Source organism: Plasmodium cynomolgi, chromosome 2 (assembly GCF_000321355.1).
Source record: "Plasmodium cynomolgi strain B DNA, chromosome 2, whole genome shotgun sequence".
In the NCBI taxonomy this organism is placed as follows: Eukaryota; Apicomplexa; class Aconoidasida; order Haemosporida; family Plasmodiidae; genus Plasmodium; species Plasmodium cynomolgi.
In genome coordinates, this window is record NC_020395.1 from 647,588 (window position 1) to 667,427 (window position 19,840).

General features: G+C 39.4%; 3 protein-coding genes across 3 annotated transcripts; 2 read left to right on the plus strand and 1 right to left on the minus strand.

The window, feature by feature from the left end:
* Positions 1-112: 112 nt before the first annotated feature.
* On the minus strand, positions 113-2,583 carry PCYB_022460 (hypothetical protein; the record flags this gene model as incomplete). Its single annotated transcript, XM_004220595.1, has 4 exons — positions 113-542; positions 596-615; positions 648-1,216; positions 1,449-2,583. 2 exons carry the CDS (start codon positions 2,581-2,583, stop codon positions 648-650), a joined length of 1,704 nt encoding a protein of 567 aa, XP_004220643.1. The 3' UTR covers positions 113-542; positions 596-615.
* A 1,906-nt stretch (positions 2,584-4,489) lies between these two features.
* Positions 4,490-4,753, plus strand: PCYB_022470 (dynein light chain; the record flags this gene model as incomplete). Its single annotated transcript, XM_004220596.1, has 1 exon — positions 4,490-4,753. A coding segment is annotated over one exon (264 nt), but the record flags the coding sequence as incomplete, so codon positions are not given.
* A 2,501-nt stretch (positions 4,754-7,254) lies between these two features.
* Positions 7,255-18,650, plus strand: PCYB_022480 (dynein heavy chain; the record flags this gene model as incomplete). The annotated part of the gene is made up of 1 exon (XM_004220597.1): positions 7,255-18,650. A coding segment is annotated over one exon (11,394 nt), but the record flags the coding sequence as incomplete, so codon positions are not given.
* Positions 18,651-19,840: the final 1,190 nt, after the last annotated feature.

Below are 19,840 nucleotides of genomic sequence, written 5' to 3' on the forward strand. Positions count from 1 at the left end.
CAATCGGTAGGAAAACGAATTTGTGCGAAATGGTAGTCATTTTGGGGGGATGCAGTGGGTCAACCCTTTGCGAAGCTCACACCGGTGCGTCCAGCCCAGGAGAGAGACCAACTCAGTAGATAATCTGGTACACGTCATTCCCCCTGTCGAAAGTGTCAATGTGCTGAAAGATGTTTAAGTATTTCATTTGGTCGAAGGCAGGGTCGTCTTCTAGGTAGTTAAACTTGAGGAAGGAAGGAATAGTCTTAAAATAAACACAGACATTATGATGCGAGGAAATTAAGTGAGTTAATTTACATCTTTCTGAGCAGTAAGTAGCAATGTAACAACCAGGGCAATAATCAAAATTATTTTTGTTATGCTCAAAATGGTGAACATTGAGATATTTATTGCATACAGAATTCCAGCAGTAAATGCCATAATTTATATTTTTTAAAAAGTAAAATTCTCCTATGGAGTTTTCTTGTTTTAAATTATTGAAGTAGTATCTGTTCACGATTGTCAATTCTTGCAACATAATGTTATCGCTTACTGTTTGTTCTCTTTGCAATGCACAAGAAACAAAATGGTGAATTTTGACAGCGATTACGTACACCTGCTTCCACGTATTTTCATTTGTTAAAGAGCTTTTATGGTAATATGAATTTTTAATAATTTTCGTCATGTGTAGAATATGCTCGCAATATTTTTTTTATATAAATTGATCTTAGTTTGTATAGACACAATAAATCTGCGACGAATAGCAATACGTCTCTCCCTATGAGGATATTCATGTCGTCATAAAAAATTTCTTTTAATATGTCTAGCAGTTTGATCTGATTTTCGTTTATTCTTTCCAGGAAATTTTTGTTGGATACTCCGTATAGGAATTCTGTTATCATTAAGAAAAATGAGTTGATAAAAGTTAAGTACTTTTGGCTGACCGTTACGTTCTCAATGTTTTTTTTTCTTAACGAATTCATGATTATGTTGAAAAAGGCCGAGTCGAAGAAGCTCTCGACGATTTTTTCCATGTCGATATTTTTGTACTCCTTGAAGAAGGGGAATAGGTTTCTTATCACGTCAATGTGGTAGTTCAGGCTCGATATGACGACGTCGTTGTAAATGTTGCTGCTGTTCTTTTCCAGCGTCATGTTGATTCGCACTTCGCTGTACTTGTACGCGTGGAGGCGCATGAGCAGTCGGTAGATGCTGGGGACTCCGCTGAACAGGGCGCCTGCGGCGGTGAGCAGTGTGGGGGCAACATTGTGAGAGAAGCATTGTGGGAGAAGCATTGTAGGGGAAGCATTGTAGGGGAAGCATTGTAGGGGCAGCATTGTAGGGGCAGCATTGTAGAGGAAAAAATGTACGATTTTATCAGTTTAGAGGTTCACCATAAAGCGGCAACACTGTATGAGTAGGAGCACGCGTTGGTCGCGCACAACGACGCGGCGATCGCCCTCGCCTACCCGTAAAAATGTAGTGGCTGAACTTGTAGAACTTCCCGTTCGTGCGCGAATAGACATACTGATCCAGCACAGACGCATCACTGTCGTAATTCATTAGATAGGAATAAAACGAATTACGTGTGCTGTTGAAAATTTCCATGGCGAGAGGAATCCATATGTTGTGCACAATCTGAATCCAAAACTTCCCATTGTCTATGTGCAAATTTAGCATATTATTTATAAATTGCTCATTTTTCATAATTTTCTCCAAGTTGGTTTTTAAATAAAATTTCGAAATGTCATTCTGGTCGATGTAAAAATCTCCTCGTGTCAAATGTTTCGATCTGATGTACCTTCTAATTTTTCTCAACCCAGTAATGTCCTCATAAGGATACACATAATGATATTTATTTAAAAATAATTTCAAGTACTTGCATTTGTCTAGTCTTTCATCAAAATCTGGAGTGGTAATGACATTTAGGATATCGATAACTTCAGCTACATCCACCGAATCGCAATTAAAATTTAATCCTTGGACAATTTTTTTACATTTTTCCTGTACCATTCGTAGGGCTGTTTTTTCGACATCGTTGCCGGGGCAAATTGTGTGATCGCTATATTGGAGTACATCCAAATCGTGTTTTATTTTTATAATGTCTGTGTCTATATTTGTTGGCCTAAATTTATGCGTGTCATGATTTTCTGCCTTGTAAAATTTTAAGCTGTTGCACACGTTGGTGCATGCCTTTTGGATTTTTTTTAAATGGAAGCGCTCGCTGCCCATGCCTTTCCTCGACAGGAATATGAGGTCGTTGTACTGGTCGTTTATGCGGATGGAGGGAAGTTTCTTTTGCTTTGGGGCGCCCGCGTTTTTGTTCGGTTCGTCCGCTGGGTTGGCCTTGTTTGGTTCACCCGCTGCGCCATCCGCCGCGTAACCCTCCCCATTTTGGCAATCTAACTCACACGGACTGTATTTCTCGAAAATGCCTCTTTTGTCGCGCAAAAACCCGCAGATCAGCTCGTCCAAGGATTTAATTTTCACCTTTTTTCTATGACTCTCTGCCGTGCTGGGATTTTTGAATAAGTAAAACAGGTCTTCTTCCTTGGAGTTAAAAAACGCTTTGTTGTCATGTGCGTTATGTCGTGCGGGCACCATAATTTTGACTTGACCTTTTCTGCGTCACGAAGCTGTTAGTTACAACAGGAGGGCAATTTTGTTCGTTTATGCTGTATGTAAAAGTGGTTACATTCGCGTTTAGGAAGTTGAGGGGTGAAGAGACCATGTGCACCTTTTTTTTTTTTCCTCATCACACTGGAGTACAAATGGGAGGGAAGACGGCAAAAGAAAAAATGGACAAACGCACTGACATAGCGCGGATGGAGAATGATCACTTTTGTGTTTTCCCCTTTCGCAGCAGAATAGCACCAGTGCGTGCATTGAACGGGAACAATACTGACGATTCGCATTTTTACAGAAGGTGCAGGAAAAAGGTGGGTGAAAATACAACATGTGTGTGTGTGTGTACACCTGAGCATATATACACATTTGTATGCTGCATTTTTCCGCAGGTGTTGCGTTTGAGAAGTGGCAATATTTTTTTCCCATTTTTCGCGTTCATTTTTGTTTTATTTATCTATATATCATATTTTTACGTTAAAAGAAAAGAGAGTAGGACAAAGAGGGAAAAAAAAAAAAAATACATTTATTTATGACCCACGTGTGGTGCCGCAAAAATAAAGTGTAAAAAGCGTAACAGGGTTACTTTTTGGCATCACTTGCGAAGTGTGTGGAGTGGGAAAAATCCCCAACCAAGATATAATCAGGAATACGGACTTAAGGGATAGGCAAAAGACAAACTTTGCTCCTGCACACGCTTCGCATTAATGTTCCTACATTTGAAATAATTGCTTTTTTATTTTTAAGGTTTCATAGTTGCGTCGAATGAGGGGTGTACTTTCAAAATGGCAACACCTGAAAGGGATGTGTGCCACTGAATTTCCCTTTTTTTTTTTTTTTTCCTATTTTGAGAGTAATTCAACTTGCATGTACACATAAAAATGACGCACTATCGCTAAAGGAGAAATACCCTTTTGCATTTACGGAGCGTTGCACAAACGTGAATTGGTCATAATCGAGGAGCCATGAAGTATTCCTTTCTCAAAGGGTGGGAGCGTCGAATCATGTTGCTTTGTTACTCATTTGTGGCACGCTCCCGTAGAAAAAAAATAAATGAATAAATTCATGAATAAATAAATAAATGAATAAATAAATGAATAAATGAATAACCTTTTCTTGCAACGTAATTTTGCAAAAGTGTTTTTTCCACGCAATTTCACCGCGGTGAGAGGCAGCAACCCGTTTGGAACCCCTTTGGGAGGGGAGGGGGAAATGTGTGAACGATGGTGGTAGCTTGGGAGGGGGGAATTTTCTCAAAATTAGTTTGGTATGCATTCCTCATGGAGAAGGTGAATCTGATGTATGTTTGATGGAAAATGGGGAATTTCCTCTTCTTACACTTATGTGTTTTGAGCTCAGAAAAAGCGTCTCAGTTGAAAGGAACAGTGGGCCCAATTGATTTCACCTCGCTTCGCTTTCGTTTTTTTTTTTTTTTTTCCATCGGGCATTCCCTTTTACAGTAACATACATGAGCATAAGTTTCCCATCACATAATGGTAAAATGGAGAAATCATGTGAACTGAAAATTTTTTAAATGAAACAGCTTTGAATTGCTTATGCATATTTGCGAAGCGCTACGCGAGAACTTGTCTTGCAAGTCTACAGATGTCAATTTTTTTTAAAAAAAAAAAGATGGGGCGCACAAGGGCGTTACTATTTTTTATTGGCGAGTTCAATTTTTCCCGATTCGTAATCCTTTTTTATTCTACCCCCAATTGCCTACATTTGGAGGTACTCTTCTTCCAAAATGACCGAAATATGCACATGCAAAAATACAGGCGTGTGGACACAGGAGTAAAAAAAAAAAAAGCAGGGCGCGAACACGGCCGTAAACAATTACCAACGGAAGTGCAAGCTGAAGTGCAGGTACACACACTGCGAAAGAATGGAGGAACCCAAATGTAACATTCTGTATGAACATATGAACCAGGAAAAAAAAATAAAGCTAATAAATGTTGCAAAGGAAGTGTACCACAATATAAATAACAATAAAATAAATTCCTGGAGATGCGCGACGATAGCTTTGAGAGACAAAATAAAAGAAATTTTCGATTATAATGAAAAGGGATGGCATATTATTATAGGATATAAATTTGGCTTCTTCTGTACACACGAAGTGTACAATGCGTTACATTTTAAGTTAGATCACGTGGAGTTTCTCATTTTCAAGCACGGCTAACAGAGGAGAAGCGCACTTCGGTGAGTAAGCAGCTGTGCATCCAACGTATACGTTACACACGGGTATTTACTTGTCTGTGGTCACGTGTGCATGTGTAGGGGTGTCCTTAAAATGACTGGCACGTTTACACGATTTGAAGAAAATGATCTGTTTTTTTTTTTATTGCAGGTTATGTAATTTGCAGCGTGAGGATGTTAATGAGGAGGATTATTTCCTTTGCGTGGGTGTACATACATAAGTTCGCGCATGCAGGGATACACGTGTGCATATATACCCCCCTTCATGAAGAAATGTTAATACGCAAAAAAATAGGGGAAAATTTTGCAAGGGGGACTTCCTCACAATGAGAAGAACAAAACGAAAAAAAAAAGGAAAAAAAAAATTCTTGGTTGTTACGATGTCATTTTGTCCAGAAAACGGTGAAGATTTCCTTTTCGCAGTGTGGATAGATTGGAAGCATTTCCACCGCTTGAAGCCTGCCCGCCTGCACACCTTTATTTTATATTTATTTTTTTTTTTTAACCCGTTCATGCACACATAACCAAAGAAATAATAACGACACGTAAAAGGTGAGGGAATTCCTTTTTTCGAATTGCCCTTTGAAGGGGAAAAACGTTTTGCCACAAAAGGGTTGTAAGCGTTCTTCAAAAAAGTCGTCCACAAATATACTATGTGGCATGTGCATATGCATGCATGTTGCCGCTATGTAAGGGAACATTTGCCCTGATATTTTCCAAAAAAGGCGTGCATATGTACATGTGCAAAGTGGGGGACATATTTACGAACGTGGGAACGACAGTGGGCTTTTCAAATTTCCATCGTGGGCCAGAACAAATGACTATTTTGTGAAGATCTATTCTGGTATTAATCGACAAAAAAATTGAAGTCTTCGCCAATTTGTACGACATGCCAGTCTTAAAAAATGGAGTAAAAAATTAAACGTAGGAAAAAAAACAAAAAGGTTATTTTCCACCGGGTGCATTCCGTGCACTGTTTTTGTAAGTAGAAATCTTTGCACACGCCAAAAAAAAAAAAAAAACCTTTATTTTTACATAAAAAGTGCTTAATATATACGTAGCATATTTTGCCTACCTGATTTATATTATCTCAAAAAAGGAAGAAACTTTTCCTGTATGTGTACCCCTTTGTGGTGAAAAAAAATTGCGGAAAAATGTTTATATAAGACTTTGCGATAAGATCAGAAAGTCTATAATTCAATGAAATTATTTCTGTGTTAGTTTTTACGTGCCTGTGGACAGGCTTTTTTTTTTTTTTTTGATCTAACGTACTTTGTTAATATACATTTTGCATTGCACACTTTACGTTTGTTGTTCTAGCGAAAGGGAAAAAAGGAAAAAGATATGCAAGAATAAACTTGGTATTTGCGCAACAGGGTGTTAATTTTTTTCTGCCTTTTTTTTTTTTTCCTTTTTTGTGCCTTCGTTGCTCTGATGAGAAGTGGTCTTGTAGGGGGCATTTAATATTTTTTTTTTTCCTCCGTTGCTTTTGGAGTCCTTTCGAGCATATGTAACTGTATGTAGATTTAGTCACGCGTTAATTATTTTTTCCCCCGTTTTAGACTTTCCTTTCATGTGTGGGAATTCCCCATTGGGAGTTCATTCTGTGGAGCTAAACGGGTGAAGGCGCTCCGTCCGCGTGGAATTTCACCCATTAGAGGCACTGCGATGAGGAAGGTGTGTCCACGGAAGCACGCTTAGAAAGTTTGTTGGGCGATTCGTTCAACCGACTTGTGAATTCCTCAAGAAGGAGAACAGAAAGGGCAGCAAAGGAGCAGCAAAGTAGCAGCAAAAGGTAAGTAACCCAATCTGACGAACCTATTTTAGGAGGAACCCCCCAAAAAATGGAGCTGGAGAAAACGCACTTGATAAACTACTTCCTTGAAATATGTCCAACTGTTTTGGACTGCTCCAGGAAGGAGCTGCAATCTGTGTTGGCAAAAAAGGAAGAGGAGAAAATAAGAAGATTTATGGCCGACAAAAATGTAAACCTGATCGTGATTGGGAAGGAAAAAAAAGAAGACGCAGATAATGAGGGGTCGGACAGAAACGGGCACTCGGGAAGTGCCTCCAAGGAAGGGGCTGAACAAGAAGAAGAGTCAACCGCATCCGCACCACTATCAACACCACCATCCGCAGCAGTCGCAACAGCGGAACGCGGCGCGAAGTTGGAGAAGGAACCAGGGCATGTCCTATTCGTCGAGCTGAACATAAACTACAAATGCGTGACCAAAAGTGTTGCCATAGCTTTCATGAAACGAAACAAAGAAAACTTTTTAGCTATGCACGACCAGATAGACAAAGGAAATAACAAAACAAACTTGTCGAACGAATTGCTCATGTTTGTCTGTGGACAACACGATTGCGATACTCCCCTGGATTTAGTATACTTATATTTATCGCAAGGTTTTAACACGATATTTGATGCCGCTTCCTCTGCTGCCCACAGTGCAGCTGCTAAGGATTTTATTCCAAACGGTTACTCCAGGAAAGAGCTTGAAAGTAGCGGCGGTCTCGCTGGTACCTCTGCTAGCGGTACCACTACAGGGGGCAATAAATACCTAACATACGAAGGAGAAAATAAATTATCGAACGTTTTAATGACAAACGTGTCGAAGAAGCTAAACGAACTTCTCATATCCATGAAGAATGCTCAAATCGATTTGAACATTCCTATCATAAACTTAAGTGTGGACAGACGGATAAAAGAGTTAGTACGGGAATATCCAAGCATAGACGAAATAAAACCAGAGAAGTTAAAAGCGCTGTGTGAATCCCAAGAATTTCTAAATCAGTTACAAAAAGATGTGACAAAATGGGTTGAAGAAATACAAAAGCTAACTAGACTGAATGGAGACTTTAAAAGTGGAAGCGCATTAGCAGAAATAAATTTTTGGATCGGATACGAAAATGCTCTGTCTCAGCTAGAAAATCAGCTAAGGACTCCTGAGGTGATCTTAACGTTACAAATTTTGAAGAGTGCCAAGAGGTACTTTGCAACCATGTCTTTCGACAGTGACATCCAACTGAAGCAGTCAAAGGAATACGTCTTAAATGTGAACATTTTGATGAAGGACTTCCCCATAGATGACCTTCTAGGTGCACAGACCATTCAGCAGATTATCCAGGCTGTAAGGATTATTTTCACCCATTTGAAGAAGTTAAAAAATACAACGAAGTATCCCTTATCTAGGTCGTACAATTTTGTGGAGGCCTTGTCTAGAGATTTGGGGAACACCCTGAAAAAGGTACTGTCACCACAGGCACTACTAAGCATGGATTATCAAGAATTCGACGTGCTCATTTCGGGATGCATGGAAGTGTTTCGTCTATGGAATGACGAAATGAGAGTGTTCAAAGATATGGTGAGAGAACTTATAAAAAAGAGGAGTTTCAACGAAAGGGCACCTGCCAAAATGGTATTCGAACATATAAATCTGCAAGAAAGGTTAGACGAAATAAGGAAGTTCAGAAAGCAGCATCAAAAGTTTAAAGCAGTTATCACAAAGGTGTTTGGGGATGACAGAACAGTGGGAGTAAATCTGCTGAAGGATATAAATTCAGCGTATGATATTTTTTTATCGTTGGATGCTCTGGACTTGTCCAAAACGGGGGAAGAGCTGTGGGAAAAATCGAAACTCTCTTACGAATCCAGAGTTAACAAAGTGGAGTCCCAAATTACATTCAAGTTGAGGGACCAATTGGGAGGGGCCAAAACATCCACAGAAATGTTTAACGCCTTCTCTAAATTCAACCCGTTGTTTTTTAGACCCAAAATTAGAGGTGCCATTCAAGAGTACCAAAACAGCTTAATACAAATTGTTGTGGACGATTTGCGGAAACTTCAAATGGTGTACATCAATGGGTATGTGAAAAGCCCCTCCGAAAAGGTGTCAACCATTAGGGACATTCCGTTGGTGGCTGGGTCCATCATCTGGGCTAAACAGATTGAACGCAAGTTGGAAGACTCCCTCAAAAGGATAGAAAATGTGCTGGGAAGAGGATGGGAACAACACTCTGAAGGGAAGAATTTGAGGCAAAGTATTGACAATTTTAAGACCCTCCTGTCGCAAAATAAGACGTTTGAAAAATGGCTCAAGGGGGTGAAGAATGCAGATAAATTCGACATGTACGAGAAAATAATTAAGATAAAAAAGTTGGGAGTAAAAAATTTCGAAATTGTGGCAAACTACGATTTTGAATTTTTTAACTTGTTTAAGGAGGTTCGATACTTACAGTCCATCAATTTGAGAGTCCCCTACTCTATAAAGGTAAAGGCAGATGAGACAAAATTGATATACCCGTATGCCCTAACCCTGCAGAAGACGTTTAGGAGTTACATGAAAATATGCCTCTTCATGGAGAACGAAGCCAAGGCAGTGCCTTTCAATTCGACCATAACAAAGTTGGTGGCATCCATACATAATAATGTCCAGGCGAAAATCAAGGAAGGGATTGGCCTACACTGGGATTCGGATGTACTGGAGACGTATGTAAGGAAGTTGACCGAAGTGGTTAACACATTCGAGTCTATGGTGGATGAAGCCGTGCGAAAAAATTCCTTCGTTTTGGATACCTTAGATAGGATAAAAGCGTGCGAAATAACCATCGATGGGAACGAAGTTACCAAGTTGGTGAAATCCATTCAGGAGAAAGCGGATGAGTTATACCTGGAGCATTACCGAAATGTACATATCTGGATTGACGAGCTGAATACACTTTTGAATAAAATTTTGACAGCTCGACTTGAGGAGGTCATAAAATCCTGGACAAGCGAATTTGTAAACTGGACCAATGGAAATCAGAAGGGAAAAAAATTCATAATGAAGGAAACAACACATGAATTTAAGATAATCAATCAAAAGTTTTATCTGCACCCGTCGATTGACACGATGAGGCAGATGTGGTACTCCAGGCTGGCGCAGGCCATAAACATCATTTGCGGAATTCCTAGGGTCAAGAATATATATCAGAAAAAAGACAGGACTAAGGAAACTATCCAAATAAGGAAAGAAAAGGATAGTGACGTTGCAAGTGACGTCATACTGGATAACACCTACAGGCACATCATCTATTTTATAGACAAGAAAGTGTACGACGACGCGATAGAATGCATTAATGACACAGTGGAAAAGGCGAAGAAATACGAATCCATGTGGCTGCAGTATAACACCCTGTGGAAAATCGAAATAGGAGACATCATCACAAGCTTTGGTGAAGACATACAAACGTGGAAAGGATTCATGAATGAAATTAGGGAAACTGAATACACATTTGATACACTCGATACGGAGAAGAACTTCGGACCGATTGTCATAGATTATAGAATTCTTCAGTCGAAGGTGAGTTCTAAGTTTGAAAATTGGCAAAAGGAAATAGTATCTGAATTTTCTAAAAAGCTATCAGAAAAAATTGTGGTGTTAAAGGTGGAGATAGAGAAGGCTTTGAACGACTTAACTCTCCAGGCAGAAGTAACCAACGAGTCGGAAATTACAGCCATGCACATTTTGTCCATGGCCCCAAAAGATATCATAGCAATTATCAATACACACGATATGGAGGTTCTCTCCAGAATATGCAACAGTGTGCACAAATTTATAGAAAAGATTAATGAGATTAGCACGAAAGGTGCCGAATGGGACAGTAGGTGTGATGTGCTGAAGCAGAGCGAAGTGCTTCTGGAGAAGCAACGCTACGTCTTTCCAACCAGTTGGGTCTACATCGATAACGTTATTGGAAAAGTTGAGACGGTAAATCAAATATGCAGTTATCAAATCAAGTTAGTAAAGGATTATTTCCCATACATACAAAGCCTAGTCCTAGAATTTGATGCCAACGTACAGAATAGCATTAAGGTTCTATTTGAGGAATGGAACAAAAATAAACCATCCCATGGGAATACAAACAGTACGAAGGCTTTACAAATTATAAATGCATTCGAAAGCAGAATTGATGTGATTAATGGGCAATACGAAATATCAGAAAGGATAAAAAAACTGATGAAGATTCGCAGCGAAGAATCGGAAAATGGATTCCATGTATCCCCCAACATTTTGAAAGAAGAAATAGCTTGCGTGAAAGGCATATGGGATGAGTTAAAATCGATTTACTCTACCATTTCTGAGTTGAAAAAAATGCTGTGGTGTAATGTAGAACCCAAAAATGTTAGAAATACTCTCAATGAGTTACTAGAGTGTATAAAGAGAATACCCGCAAAGTATAGACAATATGAAATATTTGACAACGTTCAAGGAGAAATACAACAGTATTTAAGGACGTATGGATTGTTGTTAGACCTGAAGTCAGAGTCGCTCAAGGACAGGCACTGGAGATTGATACTTCACAAGTTGCAAATTAAGATATATTACAACAAGTTAACCCTAGGAAATTTATGGTCCCTCAATTTGAGCGTACATGAAAATGCTCTACGAGAAATTTTGAATCAATCACAAGGAGAAATGGCATTGGAAGAATTCCTCAGAGGGTTGAAAGATACATGGAATGAGTACGAGCTGGAACTTGTTCAATATCAAAATAAATGCAAACTGATAAAAGGATGGAATGATATTTTTTCGACCATAGATGATCACCTCAATGCGCTGCAATCCATGAAGATATCTTCGTACGTGAAAATTTTTGAAGAAGAAACCCTCACGTGGGATGAAAAGTTAAATAGGTTACGAAATTTGTTAGATGTCTGGATGAATGTACAGAGGAAGTGGGTATACTTAGAAGGCGTGTTGAAAGGGTCCTCAGATATCAAGTCGCTACTACCTCAAGAATATAACAGGTTTAAGATTATCGATACTGATTTTATTAACATCATGAGGAAAACAAGTGAGAAGCCAAAGCTAATGGAACTTTTTCAGATGGAAGGATTTCAAAAGCAGCTGGATCGGTTATCCGATTCGTTGTCTAAGATCCAGAAGGCGTTGGGGGAATACCTAGAGAAACAAAGAAATCAATTCCCAAGATTTTATTTTGTAGGGGATGAAGATTTACTAGAAATGATTGGAAATTCCAAGGATGCTAAGGTGATCCAAAGAAATGTGAACAAGATGTTTGCAGGCATTAGCTCCTTCATCATAAGGGAGAACACCAATGATGTGATACTTGGAATGTCTTCTAGAGAAGGGGAAGAAATCTTTTTTGAAGAGCCCATTTGTTTAAGTGCCTATAAAACGTTAAAAGAGTGGCTCATAACGTTGGAGACCTACATGAAGGATACTCTGCAGAATTGTCTAGACAAGGCTGCTAAGGAGATCCTACAGATGGATGTGCTGGAATGCGCCAACTCTAGGGGAAACAACGAAATTCTGGAATGGGCATCGAAGTACCCCAACCAAATTGTTTTGCTGTGTCTGCAGATATTGTGGACCTCCAACATTGAAGGGGATATGCAAGGTGGGGCGGTAAGCGGTGATACTTCTTCCAGTGAGCAGAATCCTGGGGGGAATATTTTCCAAAGGAGCGAAAAGATATGCGTCTCTCTTCTAGAATTTTTAGCCGTTAGCGTAGTCAAGCAGAGGGATCACAGGACCAGGCAAAAAATTGTGCAAATGATAACAGAGTTGGTTCACCAGAGAGATGTTATACGTATCCTCATAGAAAAAAACGTTCGAAGCGTACATAACTTTACCTGGCTGCAGTATATGAGATTCTACTGGGATCCTAACAAAACAAAGAGTGACGTAAATTTGTTGATAAAAATGGCAGATGCGACGTTCGAGTACGGGTATGAATACCTTGGCATGTGCGAAAAGTTAGTTCAAACTAAATTAACGGATGCGTGCTTCTTAACCCTAACCCAGGCACTGAAGATGAAATTGGGAGGGAATCCCTTTGGACCTGCTGGAACAGGGAAAACTGAAAGTGTAAAGGCACTGGGGGCTCAACTTGGAAGATACGTTCTAGTTTTTAACTGTGATGAGTCGTTTGACTTCACCGCTATGGGTAGAATCTTCGTTGGTTTGTGCCAAGTGGGCGCTTGGGGATGCTTCGACGAGTTTAACAGACTAGAGGAGAGAATCCTGTCTGCTGTCTCTGAACAAATTTTAACGATTCAAATGAGTTTGGCTCAGAGAAAAAACGAAATTGAAATTTTGAACAAAAAAATAGGGCTAAATAAAAATGTGGGCATTTTTGTAACCATGAACCCGGGGTACGCTGGAAGGTCAAACTTGCCTGACAATCTGAAGCAGCTGTTTAGGAGCTTTGCCATGATCGAGCCGAATAAGCAACTCATAGTTGAAGTAACTCTATTTTCTCAAGGCTTCATCAGTGCAGAGCATTTGTCAAGTAAAATTGTGTCTCTGTTTGAATTATGTTCTGAGCAGTTGTCCAAGCAACCTCACTACGACTTCGGATTGAGATCACTTAAGAGTGTGTTGAATTCTGCAGGTAATTTGAAAAGGCAGGCTCTTTTGGAGGGTGCACATGGTAGAGGGGAAGAAGGAACAAGTCGAGATAACACCACGGGAAACAGTAAAGGGGGGAGCAGTGCCAAGATGGAGAGTCCCACCGAAAGCGTAGTCGAAATGGAGCAAAACTTACTTCTCAAATCAGTGTGCGATACGGTTTATCCAAAACTAGTTTCGAGTGATATCCTTCTGATAAGAAGCTTATTAACGGGAGTATTCCCCAACATAAATATAGCCCCCTTTGAAGAAAAGGCACTAGTAAACGAAATACATCGCATATGCAAGTCAAGGTTTTATACCCCTGAAGAAAAATGGGTAACAAAAATATGCCAGATATATCAGATAATGAAATTGCAACACGGGGTTATGTTAGTGGGGGATGTTGGGACAGGAAAAAGTAGCGCATGGAAAGTATTGCTAGATGCTTTGGAAGCGTTAGACAATATCAAAGGGGTGAGTTACATTATCGATGCGAAATCTTTAGACAAGGAAGAAATTTATGGGAAATTAGACAACATAAATTTGGAGTGGACCGATGGAGTTTTTACAGCTATATTGAGGAAAATTCTTTACAATTCAGCACAGTCTGGGAATGCTACCAAGAGACACTGGATCATTTTTGACGGAGATGTAGATCCTGAATGGGCTGAAAATTTGAATAGTGTCTTGGATGACAATAAATTGTTGACTCTGCCAAATGGAGAGCGTTTGCCAATACCTGAAAGTGTGCGTATTTTGTTTGAAGTCGATACGTTGAAGCATGCTACATTGGCCACTGTCAGTAGGTGCGGTATGATATGGTTTTCTAGGGATATTCTCTCTCCTACCCTGCTGTTTAAGCATAAGTTGGAGAAGCTAAAATATGGTAATCATGATTACCCGCGCAAAATGGACCGATTTAAGGCCTTTATTATGAACAACAATGAGAGTAGCGCTATTCGGAATGACAGTGCATATATGAATGACTCCACGACGGTGCAGAGGACGTCAAATGATTCCCTGAGTAGTAGTCACGAAAACATAAGGATGGGTGACAATTTAATGGATCATATGAAGAAAAATTCGCACATATTTTTCGATGAAAATGAAGATGAGTTGAATGTATGTCCTCTTAAAAGCATCGCATCTAGGTCGATCAACCTGATTAGCGACTACTTTGAAGAAAACGAATTTGTGCACCAGTGCCTTTTGGGTGCTAACAATTTCGATCACGTCATGGATTATGAATATATAAGGGCTATTGAAAGTACATGCCTCCTGTTGCAAAAGGGGATTGATAATTTAGTTGTAAAAAATGAGAAAACAAATAACGACTTAACGGATGGCGATATAGAGAAGTATATCTCCAAATGGCTAGTCATGAGCATATTGTGGGGAATAGGTGGTTCTTTAAATCTTGAGTCTAGGGAAAAATTTTCCATATATGTTGAGTCCATATGTTCTATTCCATTGCCAGCCGAGTTGTCTAGAAGTAGGCAAATGGACGACACTGATTCGTCGGATGCGCCAAGAACGCTGTTAGATTACGAACCTAATATTGAAGACGGAGAATGGCATTGCTGGAAAGAGCGAGTCGAAATGATAGATGTAGACAGAGGAGAAGTATCCGATGCTACTCTTGTGATTGAAACAATGGATACGATAAGGCACGCGACTGTTTTGGAAGGATGGCTAAATTTAAAAAAGCCATTCATTTTGTGTGGACCTCCAGGATCCGGAAAGACAATGACCTTAACATCTGTACTGAAAAAATCATCCGAATTTGATATCGCTGCGTTAAATTTTTCTTCGGGCTCTTTACCAAATTTATTGCTTCAGACATTTGACCACTATTGTGAGTATGTGAAGACGACTAGTGAATTGGTGTTAAGACCGGTGCAGCCAGGAAAATGGCTCATCATTTTCGCTGATGAAATAAATTTGCCAACCCCAGACAAGTATGACACTCAGAGGATCATCATGTTCATGAGACAGATCTACGAATCGCAAGGTTTCTGGAAATATGATTCTAACAATAATCAATGGAACTGGGTAAAAATAGAGAGAATAACCTTTGCCGGAGCGTGTAACCCTCCAACAGATGCGGGAAGAAACCCGTTGAGTAATCGATTTCTTAGACACACGGCAGTTCTGTATGTAGATTTTCCAGGGTATGAATCTCTGAAGCAAATATATGGTACCTTCAATAGAGCCATTTTGCGCAAATTTGGGGAAGCGTCTCACATGGCAGACAATTTGACTCTGGCGATGGTGAATTTTTACACCAAATTTTCTGAAACGTTTACAATAGATATGCAGCCTCATTATATTTACAGCCCAAGAGAACTGACGAGGTGGAAGCTGGCCTTATACGAAACGCTGGAACATTGCGACCACTTGGAAAAAAGAGACCTTGTTCGGTTGTGCATCTGTGAGGGGCTAAGAATATTTCAAGATAGACTTATTTACAAGAAGGAGAAAAAACAAACGGATAAAATTATCGATGATATATTCAAATTTTGCTTCCCTGGCATTGAGGAGGCCGATTTGGAGAGGCCAATTCTGTTCACTTCGTACGTGCAAAATGAGTACAAAGAAATTGACAAGAAAGACTTGAAGGAATTGATAAAGGCAAAGTTAAAAGTTTTTAATGAAGAAGAGATAAATGTGCAGCTGGTCCTTTTTGACGATGTGTTGGATCATATTACACGAATAGATCGAGTTTTGCGATTGCCTTTGGGACATCTGCTACTCGTCGGGGCGTCCGGGGCAGGAAAAACCATTTTGTCCCGCTTCGTTTCATGGATTAATGGGTTGTCCGTGTTTCAAATTAGAGCTGGACGAAATTACAGCACTGAATCGTTTGAGGCCGATTTAAGAAGTGTGATGAAACGATCTGGTATAAAGGAAGAAAAAATAACATTCATATTTGACGAGTCGAACGTTTTAGGGCCCGCCTTTCTAGAAAGAATGAATGCCTTGCTAGCTAGTGGAGAAGTGCCTGGCTTGTTCGAAGGCGATAATTACACCGCCTTAATAAATGAGTGTAAAGCTGCGTACGGGTCCAATGTAGGTTTAGACGAGTCAGACATATTTAAGAAATTCACAAAGCAGGTTCAGAAAAATTTACACATCGTTTTTACCATGAACCCAGCGAACCCGGATTTTGCAAACAGGCAAGCGACTTCCCCGGCTTTGTTCAACAGATGTGTGATAGACTGGTTTGGGGACTGGCCGTATAGTGCCCTACTGCAAGTTGCGAGTGAATTTATTTACAACCTCGACCTGCCGGATAAGAATTTTCACATGGACAATGTAGAGGAAGTCCCGATAAAAGGGAAGATCCAATATAAGGATAACAAATCGTATTATCTATCCAGAGCCATAGTCGAAATTCACAATTCTGTTGTGAAGATCAACGGAATTCTTCTAAAGAAAGGTAGTAAATATAATTACATGACCCCGAGGGACTTTCTCGATTTCATTAAACACTTTTTGAAAATTATCGAGGAAAAGAAGGAAGAAGTTTCTGATCAGAAGAAGCACCTAAATTTAGGGTTAAACAAATTAAAGGATACAGAAGTGCAGGTGGCAGAGTTGAGGAATTCGCTAGCTATAAAAAAAAAGACCCTGGCGGAAAAGGATACAGAAGCGGAGGAAAAAATGAAACTGATGATAGAACAGCAAGCCGAAACGGAAGACAAAAAAAAGAAAGCGGAAATTCTAGCCAAAAAGTTAGATGAACAATTTATCATAATAGAACAGAGAAAAGAAATTGTCAGAAAAGAATTAAGTGAAGTAGAACCCAAATTTAGAGAAGCAGAAGAAGCCGTTAAAAATATCCCTAAGAAAAATTTTGATGAATTAAGGGCTATGGCCAACCCTCCCATTTTGGTAAGAAATGCAGTGGAAGCTGTTGCCATACTTATCATGAATGAAGGAGATAAAAGCGTCACATGGGAAGATGCTAGAAAAATTATGAAGGGTCAGGATTTTATAAATAAAGTCCTTTACTTAGACAAAAAAATGGTAAAGCCTCAAACTAGTGCACAAATTAAGAAACGATTAAGTCATAGTGACTGGGACGTGGATAGGATAAATAAAGCATCTCGCGCGGCTGGGCCTTTGGCGAAATGGGTCGAATCGGTTATTACGTTTTTAAATATATTAGAAACGGTTCAGCCGTTGGAAAATGAGATTGAGAAGCTGCAGGAAGAAACAAGAATTGCGGAGGATCAGTACAATGAGCAGAAGGACATCATTTCTGAGCTGGAAAAAAAATTAGTGCAATATAAGAATGACTATGCCCAGCTAATTAGCCAAGTGCAGAGCATTAAGCAAGAAATGGAAATTGTGGAAAATAAAATAAAGAGATCTATTAACTTGATTGAGAATTTAAAATCGGAGAAGGAAAGATGGTCAGAGACATTCATCAATTTGGAGGCAGCTTCCGAAACGTTTGTGGGGGATTGTCTCATAGCGGCAGCGTTCTGTGCATACATTGGTTTCTTTGAACATTATGAGAGACAAAAGTTGAAGAAAACCTGGGGGGAAATAATAAAAATGCATCATATAAAACATAGACACGATTTATCTTTTATAGAATTTTTGTCTAAACCCTCGGAGAGGTTGCAGTGGATAGCGAATGAATTGCCGAGTGATGAGTTGTCCATAGAAAATGCCATTATTATAAACAGCTACATAAGGTACCCCATGATTATAGACCCATCAGATCAGGCCAGCACCTTTTTGCTTAACCAATATAGGGAGAAAAAAATCGTGAAAACTTCCTTTTCTGATAAAAATTTTATAAAAAATTTGGAGAGTGCACTACGATTTGGGTCCACCTTGCTTGTATATGATGTGGAAAAGGTGGATGCAATTCTGAACTCGGTGCTAAATCAAGAAACGCACAAGCAAGGCGGACGTTTATTAATAACGATTGGAGATTCAGAAATTGATTACTCTCCCTCGTTCAATTTGTTTTTGACGTCGAGAGATGCACATTTTCAGTTTACCCCAGATCTGTGCAGTCGAGTGACGTTCGTGAATTTTACCTTAACACCATCTTCTCTGCAAAACCAGTGCTTAAATATGATCTTAAAAAATGAAAGACCCGATATTGATAAGAAGAGGTGCGATTTGCTAAAACTGCAAGGAGAATACAAAGTGAAGATAAGAGAGTTAGAAGAATCGTTGCTTTTGGAACTGTCCAACGTGAAGGGGAACATACTAGATGATGATAATGTGATAAGTACAATGGAAAAACTAAAGGTGCAAGCAGCTGAAGCGTCTAGGGAAGTAAGCATAGCCGAAGAAGTGATGGTAGAAATTGAAAACGTGAGTAACCAGTACTTATTCCTAGCGCAAGGTTCCGCAAGGATATATTTCATCCTACAACATTTAGGAAGCATCAATTTTTTATATCAATATGATTTAAACTTTTTTTAATTTGATGAAAGATATGTTACGTAAGGAGGAACTCCCCTCAAGTGTGAAGAAGAATAATGATTACGAAGAAAGGTTGAAATGTTTAGAAAATTTGCTATTTTCTTTGACGTACAACAGAGTCGCTCGGGGGTTACTACAAGAGGATAGATACGTGTTCGCCTTACAGTTGTGTTACGTCAAGGGTGTTATCAATCCGGGTATACATATAGAGCCAAACCATTTACACTTTTTACTGAAGGATCATTATGCTAGTCATCATGTAGATACAGCGGTATCCTCCGAGGAGGGGAATAAAATTGAAAAAGGGTTATTGCCAGATTATACCGATGAACAGATAAGCACATTGAACAATTTGATGAAACATGAATCTTTTGCAAATTTAAAGAATAGTATAAAAAATGACAAGGAGAAATGGATCCATTTGATTCATTCCACTGAACCGGAACAATTAATTTCGTCTATAATCAGTGCCCCAAATTTTGGACTGCAAAATGGGAAGAGTGACGAATCGGGGGAAGTCCTGAGTCGAAATGTAGATCCGCAGTATGTACACAATTTGAGCAGCTCGGATAATACTAACATATTCATGCAAAATGGTGCAAAGAAGGAAGAACAAATTTTAGCTTGTCTAAAGGAATCACTAATTATTAAGGCAATCAGACCAGACAAGTTAGACAAATGCTTTAACAAGCTTATAAATGTTATCCTAGGAAAGGATTTCCTGTGGATTCCTGAATTATCGACTAACGAGTTTGAGAAATATGTGAAGGAAAATGCCAGTGGGAATATCCCCATTGTGCTGATAAGCGCCCCTGGATTTGACCCCAGCAACAAGGTGCAACAGTTGAGTGAGAAATGTAGAGTGTCCCTATTTTCCATCGCAATGGGTTCGGAAGAAGGCTACATCTCAGCAGAAAAAGTCATATCATCCGCTCAAAAAAATGGAGGGTGGGTTCTACTAAAAAATATTCACTTATCCCCCAAGTGGCTCCATCAGTTGGAGAAAAACATACACAAAGCCACGACAAATCATAATTTTCGACTATTTCTGACGATGGAAATAAACCCTAAAATTCCTCCCAATTTGCTACGTATATCGCTAACTTTCATGTTCGAACCACCGGTAGGTATTAAATCGTCCATACTGCGAACATTCTCTTTATTTTTAGAAAATAGAAATTTAGAAGATC